We start from the raw sequence: 27,227 nt of genomic DNA on the forward strand, positions 1-27,227 counted from the left end.
AGGTTGGACAAGACCTTGGGTAACATGCTTTAGTGTGAGGTGTCCCTGCCCATGGCAGGGGGCTTGGAACTGGGTGATCTTAAGGTCCTTTCCAACCCAAGCTATTCTATGATTCTATATGAACCTGAGAGAGCTTTTCAGAAGCAATTGATTCAGGCTAAACCCTGTTAACGTTGAGCATGTGCTCAGGCTCAGCAGGTTACTGGGGTCTGGGTCAGCTCTGGTGTGGTAAATCCCACGTTATGCCTGGAGTGCCTCAAAGGTGGCTGAAATAAGCCATTGCCATGAATGTGCATCTGAAACTAAGCAGTCATCAGACCAGGGTTTTGGTGGAAGCTGGTGGAAGGGCTTTTTCTCTTTGTTTGGCTTGCCAGAGCTGGTCCATATGGCTGATCACTGCCTATGTCCCTAGGTATCGCAGGACTCGGGGCACTGGGGGTGCTTTGATCCTCCCCTGCTCTTGCTGTATCTTTGGTCTATCAATCTATCTCAGCAAACATACTTTCCCCCATCATCACACTAAAGAAATCACAGGCTTGTTCAGGGGCAACCTGTAGGCTGAGGGCTGAGGAGGTGTTTTGGGTGAGGGAGCCTTGGGCTGGGTTTTTCTGTTAGTGATCTCTTCCCTGTTAAATTCCTATTAGACAGCAGCCTGCAGCCATGGGATGGTGTGCTCTGACCCCTGTGGTCATTCCAGGCCTATGTCTGAATAATTATAGTATCACAGCTTGGGAGCAGCCCCGAAACACCAACGTTTGTAGATAAAAATGTACTTGTGGCCTTTCAAAACAAGTCTTTGGCTCTTTACTGGGTATTCCCTTACCTTTGACCCAGGCATCGTGCCACTCACTGTAATGCTGTGCACTAAATAACAGCACTGAATATTCCTCATCTTGTGGTCCCAATCTTAGTCTCTCTGGAGAAATGATTTAATGTGCTTTAAGGAAGAGTAGAGAGTGTTCTGTTGGAATTTGAAGGATGTCTTTGACGTTTTCCTCCCCCTGCCCTTTCCTTAACAGGACGGCCGAGCAGCATCAGCAGTCCTGGTCAGTGCGATGTTCTGTTTCTGTCACCTCTTCTCTAATCCAGGCCCTGCTATGCAGTTGCTGAACACAAAGAGACCTGGAATTGTACTGTGGCCATCTCACAGGAGGTAGTGTATGCTGCTTAAATGCTGTGCAAAAGAGCTATATTCCTCACACTGAAAACTGCCCCAGTACATGTCTGTGTTCTGGCAATGTGTTCCCAGCCCCTAGGCTGAGATAGGCATTCAGATTTCACTTTGTTCCCCAGAAATCAGTGGTAAGGTGGCAATCAGGCGCTGGAACAGCTCGTCCAGAATGACTGTGGGATCTCTGTCCTTGGAGGTCCTTGGCTGGGTATCACCCCCAGCAGCATAGTCCAGTTCTGAGATACAGCTTTGAAGTTGATCCTGCTCTGAGCAGAGTTGGACCAGATGATCTTCAGAGGTCTCTTCCAACCTCTATTATTCTATTCTAGATATATATAATAACTCTATAATAGAGTTATTCTATTATCATATAGAATAATGCATATGACCTGCAGGGTGTATATGCTGCGTGCCCCAGCCTGTCCACCCAGACCAACCTGGAGGCACTGGCAGGAGGTGACTGAAAACCCCAGAATTCCTATTGCAGCACGAGCAGACCTCATGCATTAGCCATGGTACTTAGCTCTGACAGGTCCTAACTAATGTTTGTGGCCACTTCCATTGATATAACAATAATGGAACAAACAAAATCAAGCACTGCAATAGCTTTGCTCAGCGGTTCAGGAAAGCTGACAAACCTATAGTGAATCCCTCTCCCAGCATCAGCTTCATCCTCATAGCAGTTTACATTGTAAAACTGTCTTCTTTACAATATCCATTAAGTAGGAAAGCTGCCTGTCAGAGCAAACCAAAGATATAGTGTTATGTATGTAATGATGATCCTTCAGTGCATGGCTAACAAAGTAATTTATTGACTGTGGGCACGTACAATAGCAGGCAAACTTCTACTGGTAAACCAGAAAAACCCATTGCTCAGCACCTTCTCTCCTAAAAGGCGAGGAGAAACGATCTTCAGCTCAGAGCTAAAGGCCAGCTTCCTTCCTCCTGAGCTCCAGTTCTTGGAATTAAACAGAAATAGAAGCACAGGTTTTGAGTCCATGGAAACTCCAGTTATGGAACTGTGAGGGTCACACTTCCACTGGATTTCAAGGTAGATTTCAAGTACAGAATGAACACTGGTCATCTGGGATGGAGGTTTCAGTAATGGCTTTCTCTGTCTGCAGATACATAGGGTACATTTGTGATCTCATAGCAGACAAGCCCGTCATTCCTCACTGCAAACCACTTACTATCAAGTCGGTCACCCTCAGCCCAGTCCCCTGTTTCAACAAGCAACGGAACGGCTGCCGGCCCTTCTGTGACATTCTCAGTGGAGAAACCAGGATCCTTACCACTTCCCAGGAGTATGAAAGAATGAAGTGAGTTGCTGTGATCTCCTGCCATCCTTAGGAGCCTCATTCCAGGAGGCTCTGGGGCTTTGGTTTTGCTGTCATGTCTTACGGCTTTGCTGTAGTCATTGCCAGCCTGCCTGATAAATGAAGGAGGGCAAATATTGTTTCATTCATTTCAGTGAATTGAATGAAATAAACTAGCAGATTGAACCTGAAGTTGTCCTGTGGTGGGATATCTTCATAGGGATAGTTCAGTGCTGTGTTGATTTCCCCTGTTACATGATTCTGTTTCAACTAAGCCTAACGCTAAGCGGGGCGCTGCATGCACCATGGTCTGAAGGAGATGATAGCTTTTATGTTCACTCTGTTGCCGGGTGTTAATTCCAGGCACTGTGGAAGGGAGCTTAACTGTGGATTTCCTTCTCTTCCCCTCAAAGGGAATACCGTGTGCAAGAAGGGAAAGTCCTCATTCCACTGGGAGCCACTGTCCATGGAGATGTTGTTGTTTCTGTCTATCATATGAGATCAACCATTGGGGGCCGCCTTCAAGCAAAAGTAGGAGTTTATCTTCTCTTGCATGGTAGAGGCAATGTAGCTAAGAGATGGCTAAATATGGGGCCTAAAGATGCATGGGGCACTTGTGATGAAAGGTGCCTTACTTGACAGTAGGCATAACACAAATTTGAGCAGTGCCAAGGGAAAACATAGAACTGCATATGGAGAATTCTCTTTGTGGAAACATTGTCTACTGATAGGGTATATGATCATTACAGCTCCTGTAGAAGACATGGGGATAGGAAAGACCACTGAAGCTGCAGGCTGGTCAGACAGCCACCCTCTTTGTAGCCAGAAAGCCTCTTCATTCTGGCAGATCAAAGAAATGGAAGAAAGAAACTGGGAAGTGAGAGCAGTGGAGTGCTGGAGTGAGCACACCCGGATGTCTCCTTCACGTAATATAGTAACACCACTGAAAGTGAAAATGGGCATTGGTCTGTGCTGTTCTAGGCTTTGAGATGGACCTGAACATGCTGTTCTCTGGCTCTTGTAATTGTGGAAAAGGAATGGGGAAATGCAGACTAGAAGACCTGGACCTGCAAAGCCTGCCTCCATAGTTGTCACACTCTGCGTTGCTCCATTAACCTGTGCAGTGAGGAGGGGTGACTCGCTGAAATAATCTGTTTAATTTGTAGTGCCTTCCAGCACAAAATGTGAGGGCAGAACCGAGTTTTGTCAGTGGAAACAGAAACTGGTCTTATTTAACTGCTTAAGTGTCAAGTAGATCCCAGAAATACAGACAAGCAGGGAAAGAAGGCGTATTCCTGAAGGCTGTGAAGGCATTCTGGTGTTGTGGAAGCAGCAGAAGCGAGGTTTAAGGCAGATGGAAACATTTGGGTTTGAGAAGGAAAAGCTCTGCTTTCTGTTGAGCAAGCAGAATGAGTTAGCTTGTGGAAGTTATGATTAGTCTGTGTAGTAACTGGTAGTAAGGTAGACTTAACTGTCTGTATCTTCTATGAACTATCTGAATTTCATGAATTGAAGCCTTTGTTCAGTCTGGTGCTCTATGTTGTTTTGCAGATGACCAACACACAGATATTCCAAATTCAGTTTCATACTGGCTTCATAGCCCTGGGAACAACCACACTAAAATTCACCAAGTGAGTATTTTAAGCAGAACATTAGTCAAACCCTGAAGCATGAAAGCCCAAGCAAGTCTGAAGGAGAATATTCACCGATGAAATGTGAAAAGTCTGTGTTCATGCATCTATGGAAAGACTTTATATAGCTGTACAGAAATATCCTTTCCTGTTTAACTGTACAACTCTTGTCCCCACGTAGGCCTGAACTGGATGCTTGTGACTCCCCAGACAAATATCCTCAGCTCTTTCATGTTATACTGGACATAGAAATACAGTCTACAGATAGACAAACCGAATTAACTCCCCCCTGGGAGAACTTCACCACGAAAGACATCAATCCAACCATTCTCTTCTCCTCTCATCAGGAGCATCAGGACACTCTTGCTTTGGCAGGTAAGAGCTGCATAGGTTCATTCCATTTCAGTGCTTCCCTGCATGCTGAACTTTGCTTTGCTTGATTTGATTTATTTGGTACTCTGTGCTGCAGGTAGAGGCCCCACTGATTCACCCCAGGATAACATAAGAAACGTTGGACAGAGTGCATTCTTCTCATCTCTCAGCTGGCAAGGTATGCACACTTGGGCTTCAAAGCAAGATCTGCTTCAAACGAGACAAACAACTTATTCCCCCCCCTCCCTGGAGCACAGAGTGGGGCTGAAGGGTCTGATTGTAGCATTTCTTTCCCATTAGATCATGGTGAAGTGCTGGTCACACCCTTGTGTTGCAATGGAGTGGGAATGAATTTCTTCCAGTGTCCTCTTCAGCCACTGCCTGCTTGTGCTGTATATGACAGTTATTGATACAGTTCTAGTGTAAAGCTTTGCCTGAAGCCTCTTTTGATGCTAAACCCATCTTTTTCCTAATGTTGCACTTTATATGTAATGCTAGGAGAATGTAGCGCCAAGAACATTTGTCCGAGGCCATTTAATCATAGAATCATAGAATAGAATAGCTAGGGTTGGAAAGGACCTGAAGATCATCGAGTTCCAACCCCCCTGCCATGGGCAGGGACACCTCACACTAAACCATCTCACCCAAGGCCTCGTCCAACCTGGTCTTGAACACTGCCAGGGATGGAGCATTCACAACCTCCCAAATAGTGCTGAGCACCTTGAAAATAGCACTGCCAAATGCAGCATTCCTCCTCCAGTATCAGGGCTACACAGGAACGTTGTGTAGATTACATTAGGTCGGAACCTGGTGTGAGAGATCCTTGTGGGCACAGCTAGGAGGGTGATTTATGTCACTGCTCCCTTACAGTGAGCCTTGTTTTGCCTGGATTTTAAGGCATGGCTGGAGGTCTGTGCTGGATGCTTGGTCCTGTCCCAGAAACTCCTTCAGTTCGTATCTCTGGGCGTCACACTTGCTGGCTCTTCAGGAGGAGAGTCAATTAATCTGCCTCTGTTTCCTGAGCACTAAAGCTGGCTCCTTACAGTACAAACCAGGAAAGACCTCAGTCTTTGCGCAGGACTCTCATTTTAAGACCTAGCAAAAGGCTGCTACGATGTTGTCAGTAGCTCTGTGCTCTGCTTGCAAGCTGATTTTCACGGGACCTTTGTGATGACACCGCTAACGGCTACCTCGTTTCATTTTCCCCCATCCTTTAGATCAGAAATCTGACAAAAGCAGCTCTCACCCCACCTCAGAGGATCGCGCAGCGCTGGTGCACGAGGAAAGCGAGCAGTCCGATGACGAACTCTTGTCCCTTTCCAGTCAGCACAGTAATGCCAGCGGTGACAAGCCTCACGGCACCCCAAAACACAGCAAAAAGCAGCAGGAGCCTCCAGCACCGCCTCCACCTGAAGACGTGGACCTGCTGGGCCTGGATGGCAGCCCTATGAGCAAGAGCTTTCCCTCACAGCCCACGGCTGCCCCCTCTAACTCAGACTTGCTGAATGATTTGTTTGGGGTCGGTGGGGCAAGTTCCCAGAGCCAAAGTGGACAACCCGCTGCTGAGGAGGTCTTCCATGTGGGGGGACCGGGATCTGTGCAGTCAACTCCTCGGCGTTCCGCAGCTTCAGCATCCCCATCCCCGTCCCCAAGGGTAGGAGAAGGTAATGGTGGCTCTTCCTTATGTGTGACATGGGGCACGTGCTTTGGGAATCCCACCTGGGTGATGTGCTCCGGGCTGTTGGATTCCTCTTGGTACGCTCATGACATGAAAACAAGAGCTGTGAGGGATCCCAGGAGCCCAGCCAGCTCCTCTGCCCTGTGACAGGAGAGTTGGTGCATCTTCACAGTTGAGAATACAAAGCACATTCTCTAGTTTGTTCCATAAGTGTCTGCTGGAGCTCGCCCAAGTGTTTGGCTGCTCCTTACACTAGCATCAGTTATCAGAGATCATCAGTTTTGCTTTGGCTGTGTGTCCAATAATGCATTTGGGGAGCCTCTTAGGTTTTGGGTAGACCCGTAGCAGTTTGAATTTGATTTTCCCTTTAACTTTAGGGGGTTTGGAGCTGTGATACTGACCCTGGGCTCTGAAATAAGGCTACACAGTTTTGCTGTTTCTGGTCATTCTGCAGACCACGGCAATGTGAGAAGGCCTTTCGTTTCCTCCAAGACAGATGGAGATCAGGCTGGCAGGAGTGGTTGAACAGATATTAGAAAGAGGGATTTGGGAGGGGAGCTAAGTGAATATAGGAGAGCAAGTGAAAATCACTGGTAAGTGAGCAGGTGAAGAGCCCTATCCAAGTTGCTCAGATTCCCTTGGGGCTGACACCAGTAGCACCTACCACAGGATGGCCCTCAGCCAGCTTCTGAAGACTCTTCCCGAGTCATAGAATCATAGAATAGTTGGGGTTGGAAAGGAAATGAAGTTCATAGTTAGACTAAAGAACCCCCACAAGCCTGGGGAGGTTTGTCTGTGGTCTTTATCAGAGCGAAAGGGACAGGAGCAATTATAACCTACTTGTAGTGAGACTTGTGAAGGGAGAGAAGAGATGAACCCTGAGGACTGGAGGAGGGAGAGGGGAGAAGAATACAGATTTCAGTGGGAGAAATCAAGCCACTTGTATATAGAGAAGGTTCATGCTGTGGCAGTTGTATGCTTGGTCTCAGAGTTATACAAGACAGAGATGCAGCAACAATATCAGGAAGAGACTTCTGGATATCGCTGTTGAGCTTTGCAGAGCCAGACTGGTGCTTGAAAGGAAAGGGAAGGTTTCATACAGCTTTGTCCTGGCTTTGTCCCAACCCAGGAAAGCAAGAATAAAACCTTGAGAGATAAGTGAAGACTAGTAATTAAGTATCCTAAACAATGGATAATATAAGTAATGAGTAATAGACAGCATTAACACAACGCAGAGCTTTGCAGGATTGCGTCTCTCTTGCAGTAGCATATATTGCATCTCTGTTCAGGATGTTCTTTAAACTTGTTGGCAAGTAAGAATTTGAGTGGCTTCATAGTGGATTCTTCTGTTGTTGTTGGGGTTTTTTATGTGAAAGACACTAAACAAATTGATGGAAAGACTTTGAGAAGGAGCTGGATTTTTGTAACAAGTGTTTTCTAAAGCTATTTCTAAAACATGACCCTTTTACCCTTGACATGTGTAAGCTCTGACAGCCTCAGATCGTCTTGGGCTGTGTTCAGCTCTTGGGAGGAAGCAGGAATTACAACAGGGCACAGACTCCAAGCTCTGGGCTGTCCCTCACCATCCATTTACATACTGGCAGTACATGCAAGTTGAAACTTAGATGCAGTGTCTAAGCATCTAAATATTTGCTCTGACCCCTCTGAAATTCAGCTCCTCTCCTAGGAAAAGACAGATGGGCTCAACAGATGTGTTGCTGTGACCATGTCGTGCAGCTCTCTAGGTCCCCATGAATTTGGCTGGGCTCCCGATACTTTCCAGTTGCTCTCCCACAGTCACATGCTGTCTCCTACTTGGTGTCTGCGGGTATTAGGTTTTCTTCTCCACACACCAGTGTCTTTTCCCTGAAGCCCATTCATTATAGGAGTTAATGATTTAGTTCTCTCAAACATGCTTTCACAGCCACTGCCTTTGATCCGTTTGGAAGTAGCCCTAAGCAAACTGGTCCAGACCTCCTGGGTTCCTTCCTTGGTTCATCAGCTGTCCCTGGTGATCCTTTCCTTCAAGCAACAAGAAGTCCTTCACCAACTGTGCACAGCGATCCCTTTCATATGGGTAAGAAAGTGAGGCTTTTCTAGTGTGTTTAAGTAAATGGGAAATGCTGCTTTTAAATAGTGATGGAGCCATTAAGCACAGACTGATGCTTACCATAAAATGACTCTAAACCACAGAAACCCCACTAAACAGGAAAGAGCTTTTCTTGTCTCCAGACTTAAAGCATATTCATAACTCGAAGTGTGGTAGGACGGGACTAGTTTCACTCAAGTCTTATACTTAATTAATAAGCTATTTGTATCCATGAAAAAAGAGATGATGACGAATGTCTGCCTGCATATTCCTGTGGTTATAAGGTCTCATTTGAACCAAACTACCATTAATTGCGCTAAACAGAGCATGGCGTATTAAGCCTGCTAGAGAAAACACGCATCCTTTGGTGACTTAGATACAGGCATCTGTTTTCTTTAGATCTGCTAGCAACCTCAGCCAAATTCACAGTTGAATTTGACACTTATTTGAAGAGGAGGATTATTTATTTCTTTATTGGACTTTTCCCTTCTCTTGGTTTGAAATGTTCTTCAGTTGTGCTCTTCTCCTCCTGTGCCAAAACTTAATGTTATAACCTTCTCTGAAACACATTCGGTTATGAATTTGCTGTCTGATCATTTAACACATGTCCCTTGAATGCAACAGTCTTGTTGGAAAGCCAAAATGACACAGGAGGGAACTGGCGTGCTGCTGGCACTGCTCACATCCTTGCTTTGCCAAACTCGGGTACTGGATATTAACTCTGTGAATAAGGTTGGGTCACACTTGGAGCTGGCTGTGCTAATGAAAGGAATTTCAAGTGGTATCCCAGTGTGATGAGGTCAATTACAGTGTTCAATTACAGTGCTAGTGTATGTGGATAATGAAAAGCCAGCAGGGTGAACTGCATGGATGTACAGGCTTTATTTGATATGGGGTTAAAGGAAGGACTGTGTGTGTTCTTTCTGCTTTACATCTGTGTGGGCTGCTCTGCTTTTTCTCCATCCTTGCCCTTTATGTGTAGCGTATTTCCTTGGGTCGAGATGTATTCTCAAACACAAAAGCCCGTGTGTTATTCTGGTGATAAGGTTTTTATAAATGAATATATGAAGCCTTTGATCAAAGCTATCATAAAATGAATGCTGTAAGTCTGTGTCCTTCCCCACTTACCTCTGTACAATATGAGATCAATAAAACCCCATTAAATTTGTAATGCCCTTATGGGGGAGAAGTTAACTTCTAATGACCAAATGGTAGATGGCCATAATACTGTCTCTCCTGCTCCTTGCCCCATGCTTTTCATGGACACTGGATTGTGTTGGTTTTGCTGTACTGTTTCGAGATATTTATGTGTATTCACTCTGCTTAGCTTCTAGCACACCAACGGTTTCCATACAACCAGATGTTTCCGGTGGTTGGGATTGGCCCAGCAAACCAGGTATGTATCCTAAAAATTCAGGGTGTTTAACAAAAACCCCTTAAAGAGCCCTGAGAGAAGACAGGCAGAAACCAGTGACTGCAGAGGATCTTTCCACTGCTTACCACTTTGACTAATACACTACAACTTCAGTCAAGGTTTGTCTTATCTCAGCCTGTTGTCCTGCTCTCCCAGTCATCCAGGTGAGGATTTGGCTAAAAACAGCTAAATTCTTCCTGTTCCAAAGAAAATCTGGGTTTCTTTCCTCAAGAAACCAGGGCCTGAAGCAGGACAAGTGCTTGGGGAGGGTGTATGTAGGTGTGTTTCATTCCAGCGTAGAGCAACAAGGAGCACCTGGGAGGAAGCGCTATGCGTTCCTGGGATGCCACTAAATAATAGCATGATTCTAGTCTTGGGAGAATATATATGTCCTACTAAAGTTGCTTCCCCAAGGCTCTTGAATCTTAAAACACACTAATTTGTCATAATTACCCTGTCACTGCAGACAGTCGAGGGAACATTCTTGTTGCTGAGCCTAATTGTAAGTGGGTGTGCAACTAGTCTGGAACAACACTGAGTTGAGACTGCTTAGAAACATGACAGTAGTACACAATTTTAACAGCAATCTTCTAACATCATGTAACTGAGCTGCAGTCATGTAAAATAGGGGTAAAAAATGAGTTATTTTTTTCTTTTATATATGAATTTTTTTCTCTTTAAGGTGGTCTAGGAATGGGAAGCAAGTCAGCTGCCACCAGTCCTACGGGATCCCTCCACAGCACTCCCACCCATCAGCCTAAACCCCAAACACTGGATCCCTTTGCTGATCTGGGGACCCTTGGAGCAAGTTTAGCAGGTTTGCATCCCTATTTAAAACTAAAGAAGGAATGCTCAGCTCTGTTTCTAAGAAATAGGATGAGCGGCTTGGGGTGTGTGGCAAAGAGCTCTGTGGGTCCTCTCAACTGACCTGTACACCAGTGCTGCTTTGAAGATTTCCCTTCTGCTTGATTCTCTGTAAGCTCTCACAAATCTATGCTTTGACTGATCCACCGCTAAAAAGCCTCTCAGTAATCTGCTAGGACCTCAGTAGACAATAGGAACTGCAAAGCTTAACCTCTGTCTGCTAAGTCTAAACAGTCTCTGGCTAAGGATGCTCTGCGTTTAACTGGAGAACTGTTGCTATACACCTTGGAGCAGTGCCTGGGAGGGAACTTTGGCTCTTCAAAGCCACTGGGGTCCTTGAGGAATTGTTTCCTTCTAGACTTGATTCATTTTTGCCCTTTGTGAGGAAATCAGAGAACCTCACTAATCTGCCTCTTATTCTTAGTGGAGTCTGACCCCATTTCCTTTGTACCTGGCTACAAAAGACCGTGTGCTTGGCTGCTTAGGCAAGCATCTTCTCCGTCTTTTCTGTCACAAAACGATCAGCAAATCCTCATCCCCCGTGTTAAAAAGGCAGATCTGAGAAATAATTGCAGTTTTCCTTAAAACCCAACACCTCCGCTTCTCTGATAAATAGATTTTTCTTCCCCTTGTCCCTTCCCTCAGCTCTTTGTGAGCCACTGTGGTTTTATCCGATGTTTGTTTTCCCCTTTGCGTCAGTACCAGCATGGGTCTGGAATTAGGTTTCCCAGTTCCCTCTGCTGGAACACGAGCTGCTCTGCAGGAGCAAAATAAAAAGTCAGCCAAGACCTGTGTCGGAGGCATTGAGGTGCTTTTAAAACATGTGTTCTCTAGCAAAGTTATGGAGTTTAAAAACAAAAAATTGGCATCCACAGGATATTTAACCGCAGTTTCTGTTGTTCATGCCCGAGTCAAAAGCACTTCATCCAGTTTCCATGACATGTTTTAGAGCTCAAAGTTGAATGTGAATGTTAGTCTCAAATAATAAAACATTAAGACTGCATAATTCCCACCACAGACTAAGCCAGAGGAGCATCCCCTAAAGTGCTGAACTGCCACCTCTGTGGGATAGCTTTACATCAGCACAGGATAGAGACCATTTCAGTGACCTGGCTTCAGTGTGAGCTTGAGCCCAGACACCCCCCCCCCCCCCCCGTGTGCTGGGCTGCACCCCCAGAGTGTGAGCAGCAGCTCAGGGAGGGGATCCTGCCCCTCTGCTGTGCTTTGGGGAGACCCCCCTGCAGCCCTGATCCAGCTCTGGGGCAGCAGCACAAGAGGGACGTGGAGCTGTTGGAGCGAGGCCAGAGGAGGCCATGGAGATGCTGCGAGGGCTGGAGCAGCTCTGCTCTGGAGCCAGGCTGAGAGAGCTGGGCTGGGGCAGCCTGGAGAAGAGAAGGCTCCTGAAGGGGAGACCTGAGAGCAGCTCCAGTGCCTGAAGGGGCTGCAGGAAAGCTGGAGAGGGGCTTGGGACAAGGGATGTAGGGACAGGCCAAGGGGAATGGCTTTAACCTGCCAGAGGGGAGACTGAGATGAGCTCTTAGGCAGAAGCTCTTCCCTGTGAGGGTGCTGAGGCGCTGGCACAGGGTGCCCAGAGAAGCTGTGGCTGCCCCATCCCTGGCAGTGTTCAAGGCCAGGTTGGACACAGGGGCTTGGAGCAAGCTGCTCTAGTGGAAGGGGTCCCTGCCCGTGGCAGGGGTTGGAGCTGGAGGAGCTTTAAGGTCCCTTCCAACACAAACCAGGCTGGGGTTCTATAATTTTATGAATAATAGTTCAAAAGTAACATTACCCTGCACCAGGGTACAGCCACAACAGCTTGGGTTCCCAGCTGGCTGCACGTAGCAGAAGCCAGTTGCATGGAGGATTTTGTTCAGGTTCCCCTTTCAGAAGACCAGTCGGTATCCTGTGTGCTGATGCCCACTGTCACTCCTTTCCCTGTACCCTGCAGGTGGCCCTTCATTCGCCAGCAAACCAACCACGCCGACGGGCATGGGTGGAGGATTCCCCCCGTCGCCGCAGAAACCCTCTCCCCAGCCCATGGGTGGCAGCGGCTGGCAGCAAGGAGCTGGCTATGGCTGGCAGCAGGCACAGCCCAAAGCGCAGCCGAGCATGCCTCATGCCTCCCCCCAGAACAAACCCAATTATAACGTGAGCTTCTCAGCAATGCCGGGGGCACAAAACGAACGGGGGAAAGGACCTGCTAACGTTGGTAAGCCTGGAGAAGAGAAGCTGCCTGGAGACCTCAGAGCAGCTTCCAGTATCTGAAGGGGGGCTATAGGGATGCTGGGGAGGGACTCTTCATTAGGGACTGTAGTGATAGGACAAGGGGTAACGGGTTAAAACTGAAACAGGGGAAGTTTAGATTGGATCTAAGGAGGAAATTCTTTGCTGTGAGGGTGGTGAGGCACTGGAATGGGTTGCCCAGGGAGGTTGTGAATGCTCCATCCCTGGCAGTGTTCAAGACCAGATTGGACGAGGCTTTGGGTGACCTGGTTTAGTGTGAGGTGTCCCTGCCCATGGCAGGGGGCTTGGAACTGGATGATCTTAAGGTCTTCTCCCACCTTAACTATTCTATGATTCTATGCTTCAGAGATCAGCATCCAAAAGGTTGCCTCCTTCTAATACTGCTTTAATGCTAAACACTTTAACAGGTCAGGGTCTAAGCACCTAAGTCATGCTGATCATTTGATTTGATATATAAAGTTCAACCCCAGTTCTACTGTCCTATACTCTAAAGTATGCTAATATTTCCAACATCCTCTATTCCAAATGGGATTCACATCCCTGGCAGTGTTCAAAGGCCAGCTGGAGGGGTCTTGGAGCAACCTGCTCTAGTGGAAGGTGCCCCTGCCCATGGCAGGGGGTTGGAACTGGATGAGCTTTAAGGTCCTTCCAACACAAACCAGTCTGGGATTCTATAATTCTATGAATAATAGTTCAAAAGTAACATTAACCTGTAGGTCTCTTGCAAACTTATTAACACTGGGAGATGGTTATAGTGTTAAGTCTTGGGGGGTGGCTTTAGGTAGAAAAGCAGTGTTAAATAAACTCTATTGTGATAACGTCTTCAAATCTTTCTGGTTTTCAAGATGCGAAACCAAAAGTGTCTGCAGATTTTGAAGATCTATTATCTGGTCAAGGATTTAATGCTCACAAGGACAAGAAGGGCCCCAAAACAATAGCTGAGATGAGGAAAGAAGAAATGGCGAAGGAGATGGACCCTGAAAAACTAAAAGTAAGGAATAGTCTTGTTTGTGCTCTTACAGTCATTTAACATGTCTTTTGTTCTCATCATGCTGGACCTTGCTTGGAAGGTGGAGGGGACAGTAAGCACCAGCCATCCTGCACATGGTGCAGCTAATCTCTCAGATCACTTAGTGACAATGGTCCTTAACTCAAAGGATACACATCCACAGCAGAGTTCTAGTTGAGCTTACTGTAGGTGTGCAGTTAAGTAACTACTGTTTGAGTACTTCAGTGTGCAGGCTCCACAGCATTGCTGGATCCCAAAGACCACGTGCTCTCTCTCATGCTTGCTTTCCATAAAGGAGCTATCTAATATACTCAATAGCACCACACACTGCTGTGCTGTCCATTTGTGTGCCAGACAGCAATGAACTAGTGTGATGGGAAAGACAAAGGCAGGAACTGCAGGTTTTGGGAGATATCTGGAAGAATCTCCTCTATCTCATCAGAACGAGAGATGCTACTTAGGAAAAGAGGTATGTTTTTAGGAACTCTCTTGTGAAATAGCTTCTCACAAATAAACCAGATAAAAGAGGAGGGACCATCTCTGCCAGTCCTGGTTTTGGTGAAATGAAGGATATTCTCCCCATTACGAGATTACTTTGGGGTAGAAAGCAGGAACTTGCTGCTGTTTGTTCATATATTTCTGATGCTTTCCCTGGAGATGTGAGCATCCTTTGGAATGGATTTAAAACTGCAAGCTCACGTTTCTGTCCTAAAGCAGACTGCAGCAAACCATGGCTTGCCCAGTGTTGCTGTCAGTGCTGCTGGTCTTCCGCAGCACTCCAGCCCTGATTAGCAGGCACAGCTAATTGAACTAATCCTCCATCTCATTAATCTTGCCTGCTTTGGAATTCTCTCATCTCTCCTCAATGAATTGCCAAGCTACAGATCTGTTATGAAGGGAAGGAAATTCATTCTGTCCTGCTCGATGTTTGAAGTCTGAAACCAGGAATTATAATTACAGAAGGATACAGACCGGAGAGGAAAAGCCCAAGTGAACTTCTATAGAACAGAATGAATGAATGTTTTAGTTTTTAACCTTGTGGAAAGGTTTTAACCTTTAGAAAGGGTGGGCCAGCATCCATGCTGAACATGGACGTCAGCCTCTTGTAACCAAGTGGGCAGCTGTCAGGCCATCGAGTGGGCAGTACAACTTCAGCAATTCATGTGGTGCTGCTTAATGTGTGCAGCATTTCCCCCCCCAGCAAGCTGCTGAATCACTGAAGCACCCAGCTGATTCTCCCTTCCCTATATAATTCCCTTTGCTCTGATGCCTTTTATTTCATAGAATCGCTTCAGTTCAGCCTGGAGCTGTTAAATATATTCACTCTTTGGTTATCACATTAACTTCCCTCTCCCCCTCTCCTTCTGCAGCCATTAGCTAAGAGGGACTACATCATGTAGGAAAGTGATTACCTATTGCTTTATTGGACTGCTGGATTGCAGGTAGCTGACAGGCATGTGAAGAGACTTGAAGCTTCTGACTTAGAGCTGGAAAGGTTTTGTATTGAAGCCAGTCTTAACGTGAATCTTTAGAAGAACTTAACTGAAGAGATACACATCCAGAGTTCGAGTTGAGCTTACTGTAGGTGTGCAATCAAGCTTGCTGAAGATCCACACAGTTAAACATTTCATTTATCTTTTGACTATTCCACCTTATGACTGTTCCTAAGGGTTGCAAACTTGATATTTTTAGCAGGGATGTTGCTTAAGGTATGTCTTAACTTTCAAGCAGTGATATAAAAAATAATGGCAAAGTAGAGACTGACAGGTATCTTCCAAAGGTTTTCTAAAGCTTGGAAAGAAACCTAAGATGCCCCTTGGAGTCATTGCTATTCAAATGAAGAAACTTTTGTCCAACTCAAAAGTCTAAGGCGTAAATTAAGAATCACATTCTTCTCTCCAGATCTTGGAATGGATTGAAGGGAAGGAGAGAAATATAAGAGCTCTGCTGTCCACAATGCATACAGTCTTATGGGCAGGAGAAACCAAGTGGAAACCTGTTAGTATGGCAGACCTGGTCACGCCGGAGCAAGTGAAGAAGGTCTACCGGCGGGCAGTGCTTGTCGTTCATCCTGACAAGGTAAGGTTTTCCTGCTCCTGCATTGATCAGATATTGTCATTGTTGTCTCAATTACAGAGAGTTTAATGTGACTGCTTAATTCATCTGTGCAAACAGCTTTGTAGAAAGTAGTAGTTCAAGTTTTTTGCCAGTTTCTAACAGGTGAGGACCATAACCACTTCCAGCCCCGAGACTGTGCTTGGCACATGCTGCTCCAAGCAACAGAGATTCAGATCGTCAGCTTTTGTCGCCCTCACTTTGACTACAAGCCATACTACTGATGAGCAATAGTCCATAATATGGCACTTGATAAAGGAAATGAGGGTGTGATAAAGTCGTATGAAAGGACAGAGGTCTTAAAATCAAATGTCTAAAATGGAAGAATTGGGTTATCTGATTCCCCAGCCCATGGCTGGTGGCCTTGCTGCTTACACTTGCCAACCAGATGGCAATGATGCCACCTGGGAAACCCTGTGGTGATGATGAGGCTTCCACCTTTGAGGAACTGGAGGTTCTGAGGGTTTGAGGAGAGTGGGCAAGGCTTAAAAGGATGTGGGCTGCCCAGAGGCTTGCAGGAACACTGCTTTTATCAAGGAACGGTGTCAGGTTGCAGCTTTTTGCCTTCAGTGCAGGTAAAATGCCTCCTGCAGAGCCCAGGTTGAACTGTTTTGCCTCAGGAGTGCAGTGTTTTATCACGCTTGAGGGTTGTCAACTCCGAGGAGCTGAAGAGCCAAGAAATTCTTAAGGAGAACAAGCAGCCCTCAATGGTAGCTTATTGTTATCAAAGTGAAAACCATTTGTGGGAAGTAAATGATGACTGCTTGAGAATCTCGCTGCTCAAATGTCAACCTTCTGTAGTCTGATTTGGTAGATGTGATATCCCTCTTTCTGCTTTCATTCCAGGCTACTGGGCAGCCATATGAACAATATGCAAAGATGATATTTATGGAGCTAAATGATGCCTGGTCAGAATTTGAAAACCAAGGACAAAAACCCTTGTATTAGGTACTTTCTCAGTCTCCACACAGACCTGTGCTAGTGCTTATATAGTCTCTTGTCACAAATGTCGCAGATCAACCAAACTCTGGCTGGAAATTTGGAAGTTTCAGAGCATTAAGAGCCTAATACTTACCGTGAAGAACAAGAGGAAGGTTTCCTTATACTTGTACCAAGAATCCTGAGCTCAGAGGAACTCTAGCCACCTGGCTTGCCCTAGGAGAGCCACGGGGTTACAGTTTCTTGTAACTTTTTCTATTTTCCTTTGGATTCAAGTGATGGGAGACAGAACACATTCTGAGGTAAGGCAGAATTGTTCTGTCTCCAGCACAGTGTAGCTGCTGAATTTCCTACTTTTTTCTTTGTGATAAGGCAACACTGCAGTTAAGTTCAACAACTGGTGGTGAAGCCTAAACTTCAGTGTACTTCCATCCTAGGTTTGGATCCAACTTTATCAAATGTAAGTGTACAGATGTGGTTTAGGCACACTTCTGACTGTCACCATTTGCTGCTTAATTATCCATATAGTGTTGTATGCCTGAGTACAGACAAAGCTGAATCCTGGGTTAGATCAGTGCCCCCTGAATGCTGCTTTACGTTACTGTTGTACTTCACCTCGCAAACCAGCAGTGAAATGTGTGGAAGAGATTCCTCAGCATTATGGAGCAAGTGGCTGTTAAACAGCAAGTAGCTGATGTTAAACAGTACCTTGTTCATTTGTCAGACAGCAGGTTTAGGGGGCGAATCCTCTGACAGGGGAAGGTTGAATCACAATCCTCACTGTAAAAGTGAGGAATAAGTATGTACTGCATTTCCCAGGAAGTTCTCATCAGTAGCTTGAAACCATCAAACAAAAGAAATACTAAACTAAAACTCTGCTGCACAGTTCTAGGAACTTCCCAGCCTATAGGTCACACTTCCTTCCCCTCCTGAGGATTCAGAAGGCTTTTTCCAGCCCACTTGTATCACCTCTATGCCTTTATCAGCTCCAGAGCACTTGGCCAAGGCTCTTGGCAAGGATGCAGTCTGTTGTTAACTTCACTTTTCAGATCATGGTGTACAAGCTGTCCTGTAGATACCTGTGGACCAGATCTGATTTTTGAGGTAAATACAGTGCAAATTGATTCTCTTAAAAGTTTATATTGGACCAAAGCAATAATATCACAAGAAAATATCTCTGATGCTAAAGCTGAAGCATCTTTCCTAGCTAAACAGAAAGTTACACTCTTCACCCCAAATTTTGGCATTCCCCTTTTGTAGAATAGCTAAAGCTAGCAGTTTATTTACCAACACGTTGTATCTGTATTTGAGCTTTGAGAGGGCAGGTATATTCAGAAGATGGGCAGGAAATAATCTGTATTTACTGCTTAAGGACCAGGTTGCCATCTGATGCGAGTCGTTAAAGCTGGTGGTTTTTAAAGACAATCCACTTGTTGTTGCACTTCTGTTTTCAAGTGGCAAAACTTACTGCAAAGAGTGTGTCCAAGTACATTGCTTTCTGTATAAAACTCCATCCTTTTGTTGTACTGGTCCATTATTTACTACCATTAACTGAAAATGTGAAACCAACACATAGGTGTCCTTTTATATAAAAGACCTTAAGATAATAGTAACAAACTGGATGTTATTTATTAATGTTTTGATCCAGTATGTGCTTGTCTTATTTAAAGAGATAACTGGAATGTGAATCATGTTCCTGTGATTTGTTGGTTTATTGTTTCTCATTCACATTTGTAGATATTGTGACCTATGCCTATATAATAAAAAGGATCTCATTACTATAACGTCCTTTTTTAATGATGAAAACTACAGTAGCTTTGTATCGAGTTGGTCATGGCACAGGACTCTGGATACTCACACGTTCACAAAACACAAGTCCATCATTAAACTTTATCTACCAAAAGAAACCCTACCCCACTTCAGCTTTGATTACTTCCATCCCTAATGTTTTTATGGATGCATGAAAGTATTAGGATGTACGTATATCAAAATAGTTAACTAACGATAAAAATTCTTGTCATATCTGGTAGTGACAGAGGTTATCAATGTTCAGGTTTACTGTTTGACTAAATTATTGTAATTTTTGTAAATACAGTATATACTCAATGCAATTGTGACTGGTCTAAAACATTTGTATATACATTAAAGAGCTCAAATTAACATATTCAGGTATGTTTTGTGCTTGCGGGGGGGGGGGGGGGGGAACCCTCTACCTTCTTGCTTTAAATGCAGTTCAGAGCAATGCTTCTGTACATGTGGGTTAAACAACAGCAAATGAACGGATGGTAAATGGCAACCTCTTTACAGCATCTCATAACAACAACTCTACCTGTCGCTGTAGTGCAGAGTTGGGTGCGACCTGTGTGGAACACATAAGCTAGCCAGAAATTACTTGCTTTAGAGCCAAATATGGGTTTTCCTGAAGATTTTATTTCCTTGGGAGAAAACAAAGTAGGTGAAGAAGCCATTCCCATTACTGCAATAGTTTGTAAAAGCAGTAAGGGCTTCACTCAGAGGGAATTTGCATGGAAAAAGGTGCAGCGTTTCGTGCCTAAGTGACAACCCCTTCAATTCAGCTGAAACAGAACATGGTACCTTCCATGTTCTGATGTTAAAGACTAGTTAATTCAGGTGTGATTTATATAGTGATTGCAGGTACAGGCAGCTGTACCGAGATGTAAAGTCTTGTCGATCATAGCCAGAGGATCTGTTCTGCTCCTTACACTATGGGGGAAGATACAGTAAAAGGGGCTCTACATCATATTCTCTCTCAAAAGAAGCTCACAAACAACATAAAATCCTACATTTCCCATACCACAGCTGCGGTGTGTCAGCTGGTGTCAGTATTGCATCTTTAAAGTGCCATAGGTTGGCATTCCAGTTAATACAACGTTCGGTTGAAGCATTTAGCTACTTAAGTTGCTCTTTTAATTAGGCAGCCTTGTCGGCTCTGAATTACCATATAATCCCAGGCAGGTTTGGGTTGAAGGGACCCTAAAGCTCATCCAGCTCCACGGGCAGGGATACCTTCCATAGAACAGCTTGCTCCAAGCCCCCTCCAACCTTGAATTGGAGATTAATAACGAAACTAAGGAAAACCCCATCTGTATCAGAGCAGATGCACAATGAGACAGAAGGCTGAGAGGCAGAGGTGGGAGGTACCTAAAGAAAACCTCCCTGTGAAGGTGTATGGAAAGGGCTGTACCAAACCTACCTCGAAAGGGCTGGGTTTGGGTCAAAACCGGGATCTCAAGCATTTAGGGCTTAATAAATACGATAAAAACGATGTGCCCTTCTTGGTGCGGGCTCGCGGGAGGGGGATGATGCAGGTACTGAGAAGGCACTACACGAGGGGAGCCTCTGGCCGGTTTGGGGGCTCTTCATCAGTAGCCTGTAAAATGGCAGTGACTGACGTACTGGGAGTCATTGAAACTGTATTTATGTACTTAAATCCTGCCCGTGCACACATTTATACGTGTGTTTATGCACTATATATGTGCGTTTGGGCCTATGTGCGCTGCGGCCCGTCCGGAGTTACCATGGCAACGAGTGCCTCGACGCGGCCGCTTCCCCTCAGCGCCTGCGCCTTAAAGTGGGCACCGCCCCCGGGCGAGAGTGGGACAGCGCGGACCCGCCCCATCTTGGCACTGCCCCTTTAAGGCGGCCTTTCACGTGACTCGCGAGGAGGCGGGGTAAGAGGCTCGGTAGGCGGAAGTCGCCCGCCGCCACCTCAGCTCGGCGTCGCTGGGAGCCGCGGCCATGGCGGGTATCAAAGGTACCGAGCGCCGCCGCCCCACGGGCTGGGCCTTCTCTGAGGGAGCGGAGCCGCTTCCGTCCCCCGGGCACCGCCTCAGCGGGGATGGAGGGAGGGAGGTCACCGGTAAGCGGTGGGGCAGCTCCCGCCTCACCGCCTGCCTTGTGCCGTTGCAGCTCTCGTGGCGCTGTCCTTCAGCGGAGCCATCGGGCTGACGTTCCTGATGCTGGGATGCGCCTTGGAGTACTACGGGTGAGCGGGGCGGCTTCGTGCCCAGAGCTTCCCCTTCGTGTGTGTTAATGGAGGTGTTGATCTCCTTTAACGGAGCTGCTTGGCTGTGGGTAGCTAACAGCAGCCGCCTGCTTCCTGGCTCTTGACACATGGCAGCTTGTTGTGGTTGAGTACCTCCTCCTTAGCCAGTACTTGCGCTTCCTTTAAACAGTCAGTGTGAACAGCCCTGTGTTTTCTCAGGAAAAGCGGTGCCATCTTGCTAAACAGTGACATTTAACCTCGCACAGTGCTTTCCCTTACTTCCCTGTTTCTGTGAAGAGCCCTCCTCCCACAAGACTCCAGTTGGGATGTCTCGCACACTTGAAGCACAGAAGGGGGAGTGCGAGGCTGCGCCTTCACAGCCGGCTTGTTTATCCTCCGGGATCCCTCTAATTTGGGAAAGCTGTTGGTTCCCATCCCGCTTGGGTGCGTTTCCTGTTCCTGTGCGGTGACTGTTGGTTTTGTGTGGCTGTGGTGCGAGTTGAATCAGCAGCGGGATGCAGATATAAAATAAACTAACGCTTGGCCTTGTGAGAGTGGTTCCTGCTCTATGTGAAGTCATACGAGTGTGTGTACAAGGAAAATGATCCAAGTACAAATGTACAAGGAATATGATTGCCTGTTTGGGTGAAAGCATGTGATTAAATCCACTTTGCAAACCAGGAAGTACAATCACAGTTATTGCAGTTACTTTGTTCTATGCAGGAGATACTTTTTATTGAAGCATCCATCTAAACTGATTATATGTTTCCTTTCTCCCCCTCCCCAGTGTATACTGGCCTCTGTTTGTCTTAATATTTTACTTCATCTGCCCCATTCCCCACTTCATTGCAAAAAGAGTCAGTGATGACAGTGATGCAGCCAGCAGTGCCTGCAGGGAACTGGCGTATTTCTTCACAACTGGAATTGTTGTTTCTGCCTTTGGATTCCCTATAATCCTGGCACGGGTTGAAGCGGTAAGTCCTGCTTGCTGATTCCTATTGAAAGACACCAGTTACTGAGTATCATCTTTAAGTGCAGTCTTGCTGCTGTAAATCCTGTCTTTAATTTCATTATTGTCATGCATGACTAGAAAGTGTAGCTGGGTGTTTTCCAGTTTTGTTTTGGCCTAACACAAGATACTGTCTCCTCCTACATCTTGTGCCTCTTTGTCTCATCAACTTTCGCACCGCTTCCTGCACCACCTTCCTTATTTTGATCTCAGAATGTATCTTACTTTCTCCATTTAGGATGCTGAAAACTTGGTGACTGGAGTGCATTAGCAGTTAAAAGGCCAAACTTCTAGAGCTGCCCTTCTGGTTTTCAGAGCGTTCCCCAAGCTCATGCTTTGCCCCCTCAAAGTGTGAGGACATTCTGCTAACTTCATTTCTCTTTGCTTTTTGAGCTGCCCTTCAGCGGTGAGGTTTATGTCATGTTTGTTTGCAACACGAAGGACTCTCTTTGCCTTGTCCTGTCGCCCAGACTACCCAGACATGTTTGTGTGTTGCATTGTTTTTCTCCCTTCAGTCTTTCAGTTTTGCTTAAAACCTGTGTGCTTAGTTTTAATTTATTGGTAATGCGCGATTTCCCTGATGCTTTGGGGTTTAAGTTGTGGACCTGACAGTAAGCAGAACCAGAAGTGACCACGAGAGGGAACTCTCATTCATAGCTCTGTCTTTTAAGCACAAACGTCGCTTATTTGAGTACGTTTAGTTGAGCAGCTTGATAAAACAAGCTACTTTGAAGCCCCCATTCTGTTTTCCGTGGTTGTTACTGGCATTTCAAAGGCGAGCTTTTATTTCGTTGCATAGCAGTTAAAGGAGAGCAGTGATTTCACCAAAAATATCTATCATTAAGGGATGTTTTAGTGATTTGTATGGCAAAGTAATTATTTTGTTGTAAACCAGCATTAGCAGTCTCTTGAAATGTTATATGAGTACATGTATGTAGGAATATGAGTGGTTGCTAATTGAATAATTCATCACATAAATTGGATTATTTCTTGTCTCTTTTTTTTTCTTTATGCTTTTAGCACCTTTCTGTAGTATTTAATTTAGTTTATCTAATGCATCTAAAGAACTGGCCTGAACCTGAAAGAACTGCTTTGATTGTTTCATTTCCTTGCATTTCAGATCAAATGGGGAGCCTGTGGTCTGGTGCTGGCTGGCAATGCAGTCATTTTCCTTACTATTTTAGGCTTTTTCCTTGTGTTTGGTAGAGGAGATGACTTTAGCTGGGAGCAGTGGTAGGACATCGCTCTGGTGCTGGTAATATTTCACAGCATGTATCACCATATGTATCCTCTGTGTGTGTATATGTGTATATGTTATAACAGCCGTGTGTGTGCACACTGAGGCAGATGTATGTGCATATACATGTAGCTTTACATTACCACATCATAACATGCTTTTTTAAAGTGCTTTTCAGCCAAAGGGAAAAAGCCCTTGTGACATCTGTCCTGATGTAGTCAGTAAAAGCTGGAACCACTGTTGCAGACCTGTTCCTAATCTTAAAGTTTACATAACATAAAGCCTTTTTACTCATTTTTTCAGTATATGTGCATTAACTTTTGTTTTAATCATAGTAGTACCGTTGACACGTGATACTGGTCAAGCATGCCTGTTGGGTTTTAACCGTATAATCAAAGTAGGCCAAGATAAAGATGATCCTACTTGGTATTCTTCAAGTTGATCACCTTTCTGCTTTGATTAGGGGTGAACAAAGACTTGCTTTTCATTTCCATACTCATCATTTTTGTGTTTTTCTTGATAACATCAAACCAAATGTAGGTTTTTCAGCTCTTTTACTACCTAATGAAAGAAAAAGAAACTAACCCTGCTTAAACATCCTTCCTTCCACATACGGTGTTCATTTGAAATTCTCCCTCCCAAGGATATTCAGACTTAACACCTGTGGTTATACTTTGGGAATAATATAATCTAATGCTTTGAGCTGACATTATTTTCTCTTAGAAAGGTTCACAAAAGAAGAAGCTATGCACAGGACACTTACAAACAGTGTAATACTGAACTCTGTATTCTTATGTGTGAAATGCCTGAATTGCAAAGTGAGTGTTCCTTGGGTAGGACTTCTTATCTCTTCTGTTCTCATTGCTTTCAAAACGTACTTATTCAACTGCTATTTTTTTGGCTGTAACAGAAGATTGTTCCATTAAAATACTATATTTTTAAAATAGCATTATCCTTCACATAATCACACTTCTAAAAGTAAACTTTCCTACTGGTTTGACTTGCTGAATCCTGCAAAGTGTGGAGGCATGTCCTTGGGTAAAAATGCGTTCTGATACAACCCTCACTTGAGAAGACCTTTCAGTAATCTGCAGAGGGGTAAAGGAAGAGATGCCTTAGTTTATCCTTTCATATTAAAATAGACATAAAGAGGTTTCTGCTGTGTGAAGTAAGAAGCTGAGCTCCTGCCTAGGGTATGGTTTACATTTGCAAGTTCTTTAGGCTAGAAGTTTGCAATGAGTGTTTTATAGTTGTGTGAGTCAGTTCACAGCTGACTGCTGTCACCCTGTGTAGCTGTGAGAGACACCGTGTGAGGAGGTCATAGAATCCCCACTGCAGGATGTGGCAGCTTCATCAGTGCAATGCTTTTTGCCTCCTAAGTCGTGTGCAACTATTGCTGCTGCTCTCCAAACTCTCCCAATACTCATGTACTGCAAAATGGGGCTCTGTGGGTTGCTGTGCAGAGCAAAGATCCAAGACTTAATGTTACATGAGCACTCTGCTGCTGGGTACAGAAATTGTGCTGTGGGCCAAGTAATGTAACATCACTGAAGTAGGAATGGAGTATTGGGTTTCAGGAAGGGTAATTACATGTTTTACGTTTAAACTTCAGATGTGTGTATGGTGAACAGTGCTGAGGAATGCTGAGTAGCTCTGTTTTATACTGAAGTGTGCCTAAGCTGTCATTCTTGTAAAGAAGACTTAACATGAAAGGAAATGTTCTTTTCTGGATGTTAATGCTTCATCAAATACATAATAGGAATATACTTGTAAAGATGCTGTGCATAAGCAAGTGTCTTCTTCCTGACTTTAGATGAAATATCTTGGACACTACTAATTTGTAAAGTACTGTTGTGGAAATTGTTCTGACTATGAGCTGAGTTGTTTGGAGTAAACATGGCTTCTCCTGCTTTGGCTTTTGAAGAAGGTGCTTTTATTTCCCCTATAAATGGCATTTTTTCATTCAAATTACTGAAGTAAACCAGCAACAATAACACACAATATCAGTGCCTGATCCTGTAAATGCCTAATGTCATTGCTAACAGTCCTCTTTATCTCCTGTTAAAATACTCATGTGCTTGCAGGGTTCTTGAGTATTTTTACTCCTTAGAATTTATGTACCAAAGGCTGCAATAGAAGTCTCCAAAACTACTAGATTACTGATGAAATTATGGAACCATTCTTTGTAGAATCTCTTGTGGATCTGTTAGTGTGCTTGTGCAGATGGAGGTGCAGGCCGTAAGCATGTGACAATCTAAAATGAGAAGGAGGACTAGGAAGTGCAGCGTTGAGGTTGTTTCTTGGACAAATGGTTCCATTGTGCTGTATTTCCTGTGGTATTCCTGCGGTTGGTGTTGAGTGGAGGAAGTCAATGCTTCGCTTTATGTGGTCTTTTGAAGCAGCTCGTGCACTAATCCCTAATGTGAACTTCCTGCAGTTTTCACCATGGACTCTCATTTCAAGATGCGCTTTCAGAATTGAGTTTCACAGTGTTTAAACCATGGAAACCTTCCTTGACCTCTTGAAAAGTAAATCTGCTTCAGTGAGTCTTCAGTACCAAATAGGGTGAAAGAACTTGTCAGTACTTTTTTTTTTATCAAGAGCTTCACTCATTCACATGAACCTGGTGCTTTGATGGCCAATACTGGGCATGGACTGTCACTATCCACCAGTAGCTATTTACTGTGGTTTCTCTGAAATTGTTTTCCTCTATGGAAGTGAATACTATGTATCCAAAGTGCCTTAATTTCCCTCCTATGCTGATTTTGTGAGCGCATATACATGGCAATATCACTGTGTTTCATAGTCAGCTGAAGTTCTGTGACTGCATTTTATAAAGCTTCCTTGTGGACTAACCATGTTTTCTGTAATTCAGAATGCAGTGCAGCTTTTGTAACTTTTGTAAACAGGGGTTTTATTTCCTGTGATCGCCAGGTCCTCCAGATGAAGCATTAAAACATGGAAATTAAAACATATTGTACTTTTCTTTTTTGGTTGTCTAATAAAACTGACTTTTTGAGTTGTCTAATAAACATCTGATGCTTATGTGTGTGTCTGTCTTTACTTTCAAGGGGTAACAACAGAATCTTGCATGGGAGGAAAGAGAAAACATCCAGTGGTGCTTTCATAATGGCATGATGAACAGATTTCTGGGAGCCGTGGTGTAATTGCAAGAGATGGAATTACTGTTATGGCATGCATTAGAATGTATTGCAGAGGCTGTATCCAACTATGCTGATAAAGTATAACACTTACCTCTTATGGACGTGGTAAATCTGTGAGCTTTAAGGTGTTCAAAAGAAAATGGTATGTGAAATAGTACTTGACCTCTTCCACTCTCCTTGCTTCAAGTGACTGGGCAGGGATGCAACAGGTATCACAGCTCTATTTCTTTTCTAGGTAAGTACTCCTGTAGCTAGGTTGGTGAATATATTGAACTGGGTGATGCTGATCTAACCAGTGCTTGGGAAAAGGAAGCCTGCTCAGTTAGTTTAATAACTGTGAAAGCACAAGGTGGCTGTAGTGTTTGTGTTCTGAATACCCAATCCTCTCTGTTGACGGCAGTGATTTGAGCAACTAGGCTTTGGAGAAGGTGAGTATATTTGTGTTTTGGATCAGTTAGCTGTGGGCTTTGCAAAATGAACGCTTGGGGTTGCTGTTCTGTACTGCCAGCCCAACTCGTGCTTTGCACATAGAGTAACATCAGGCTCTAGGCTTGGTTCCTGAGCCTCCCTTACTTAATCTGGTTCTGGATTTGCTAGCAGTGTCTGTATAGTAAAACTTCTTGTGCTTCTCACCCTTGTTCTTGTAGCTGCTTATTTTTGTAGTTAGCAGAGCTGTTCCCTGTCAACATATACTTAACCGGAGGGAAGAAATAAAATACACATAAGGGGTCAGGATCAGTGGATACGAGACAGAATCTTGCACTGGTTTTGGAGTCTCTTCAGTCCTTTTAGAAAGCTGGTGACATTCCTAAAGAGTTAGGACCTTGGGTAACATTCTAAAGCCTTGAAACAGACTTTAATCCCTTAAAATGAGTGTAAGCTCATTAATACCTGGGAGTTAAGCAAAGTCATCCTAGTCACCCATATGCAGATTTTCTTATTGTTAAACCAAAAACGATGTAAAGCTTTAAA

General features: G+C 44.7%; 3 protein-coding genes across 10 annotated transcripts in view; all 3 read left to right on the plus strand.

Annotated features, from left to right (window-relative positions):
* Positions 1–19,003, plus strand: part of DNAJC6 (DnaJ heat shock protein family (Hsp40) member C6) — a 51,634-nt gene extending 32,631 nt beyond the window's left edge. For 2 of the 7 annotated variants that reach the window (XM_062624421.1, XM_062624417.1), the window contains exons 6-19: positions 1,020–1,153; positions 2,296–2,490; positions 2,901–3,018; positions 4,039–4,118; positions 4,300–4,493; positions 4,588–4,668; positions 5,708–6,154; positions 8,093–8,245; positions 9,585–9,653; positions 10,354–10,488; positions 12,481–12,741; positions 13,622–13,767; positions 15,688–15,864; positions 15,996–16,559. In XM_062624421.1, the coding sequence (XP_062480405.1) occupies positions 1,020–1,153; positions 2,296–2,490; positions 2,901–3,018; positions 4,039–4,118; positions 4,300–4,493; positions 4,588–4,668; positions 5,708–6,154; positions 8,093–8,245; positions 9,585–9,653; positions 10,354–10,488; positions 12,481–12,741; positions 13,622–13,767; positions 15,688–15,864; positions 15,996–16,124 (2,319 nt within the window). In that variant the 3' untranslated portion in view covers positions 16,125–16,559. Of the gene's footprint in view, positions 1–1,019; positions 1,154–2,295; positions 2,491–2,900; positions 3,019–4,038; positions 4,119–4,299; positions 4,494–4,587; positions 4,669–5,707; positions 6,155–8,092; positions 8,246–9,584; positions 9,654–10,353; positions 10,489–12,480; positions 12,742–13,621; positions 13,768–15,687; positions 15,865–15,995; positions 16,560–16,746 lie in introns of those variants that run through there. The other 5 variants (XM_062624422.1, XM_062624415.1, XM_062624416.1 and 2 more) reach the window with 3 other exon arrangements.
* Positions 19,004–20,485: 1,482 nt separating this feature from the next.
* LEPROT (leptin receptor overlapping transcript) lies at positions 20,486–24,822 on the plus strand. Of its 2 annotated transcripts, none has more exons than XM_062624431.1 (4): positions 20,486–20,614; positions 20,770–20,845; positions 21,633–21,819; positions 22,975–24,822. In XM_062624431.1, the coding sequence occupies exons 1-4, from the start codon at positions 20,599–20,601 to the stop codon at positions 23,089–23,091; spliced, it is 396 nt and encodes a 131-aa protein (XP_062480415.1). In that variant the 5' UTR covers positions 20,486–20,598; the 3' UTR covers positions 23,092–24,822. The 2 variants fall into 2 exon arrangements, with proteins under 2 accessions (XP_062480415.1, XP_062480416.1); XM_062624432.1 differs by lacking the exon at positions 22,975–24,822 and adding an exon at positions 22,093–22,833.
* Positions 21,688–27,227, plus strand: part of LEPR (leptin receptor) — a 63,484-nt gene continuing 57,944 nt past the window's right edge. Inside the window, exon 1 of the mRNA XM_062624424.1 lies at positions 21,688–21,819. The gene's annotated coding sequence lies outside the window, so the exon portion shown is untranslated. The remainder of the gene's footprint in view (positions 21,820–27,227) is intronic.

This window comes from Pezoporus occidentalis, unplaced genomic scaffold (assembly GCF_034315485.1).
Source record: "Pezoporus occidentalis ecotype Australia unplaced genomic scaffold, CSIRO_AGI_Poc_V1 ctg267, whole genome shotgun sequence".
NCBI lineage: Eukaryota > Metazoa > Chordata > Aves > Psittaciformes > Psittacidae > Pezoporus > Pezoporus occidentalis.

Excerpts from the sequence above, each read along its gene's own strand:
- LEPROT (XM_062624431.1), top strand. Across the intron at positions 20,846-21,632 it reads TGCGCCTTGGAGTACTACGG|TGTATACTGGCCTCTGTTTG; the intron begins GTGAGCGGGGCG and ends CCCCCTCCCCAG. Across the intron at positions 21,820-22,974 it reads TCCTGGCACGGGTTGAAGCG|ATCAAATGGGGAGCCTGTGG; the intron begins GTAAGTCCTGCT and ends CTTGCATTTCAG.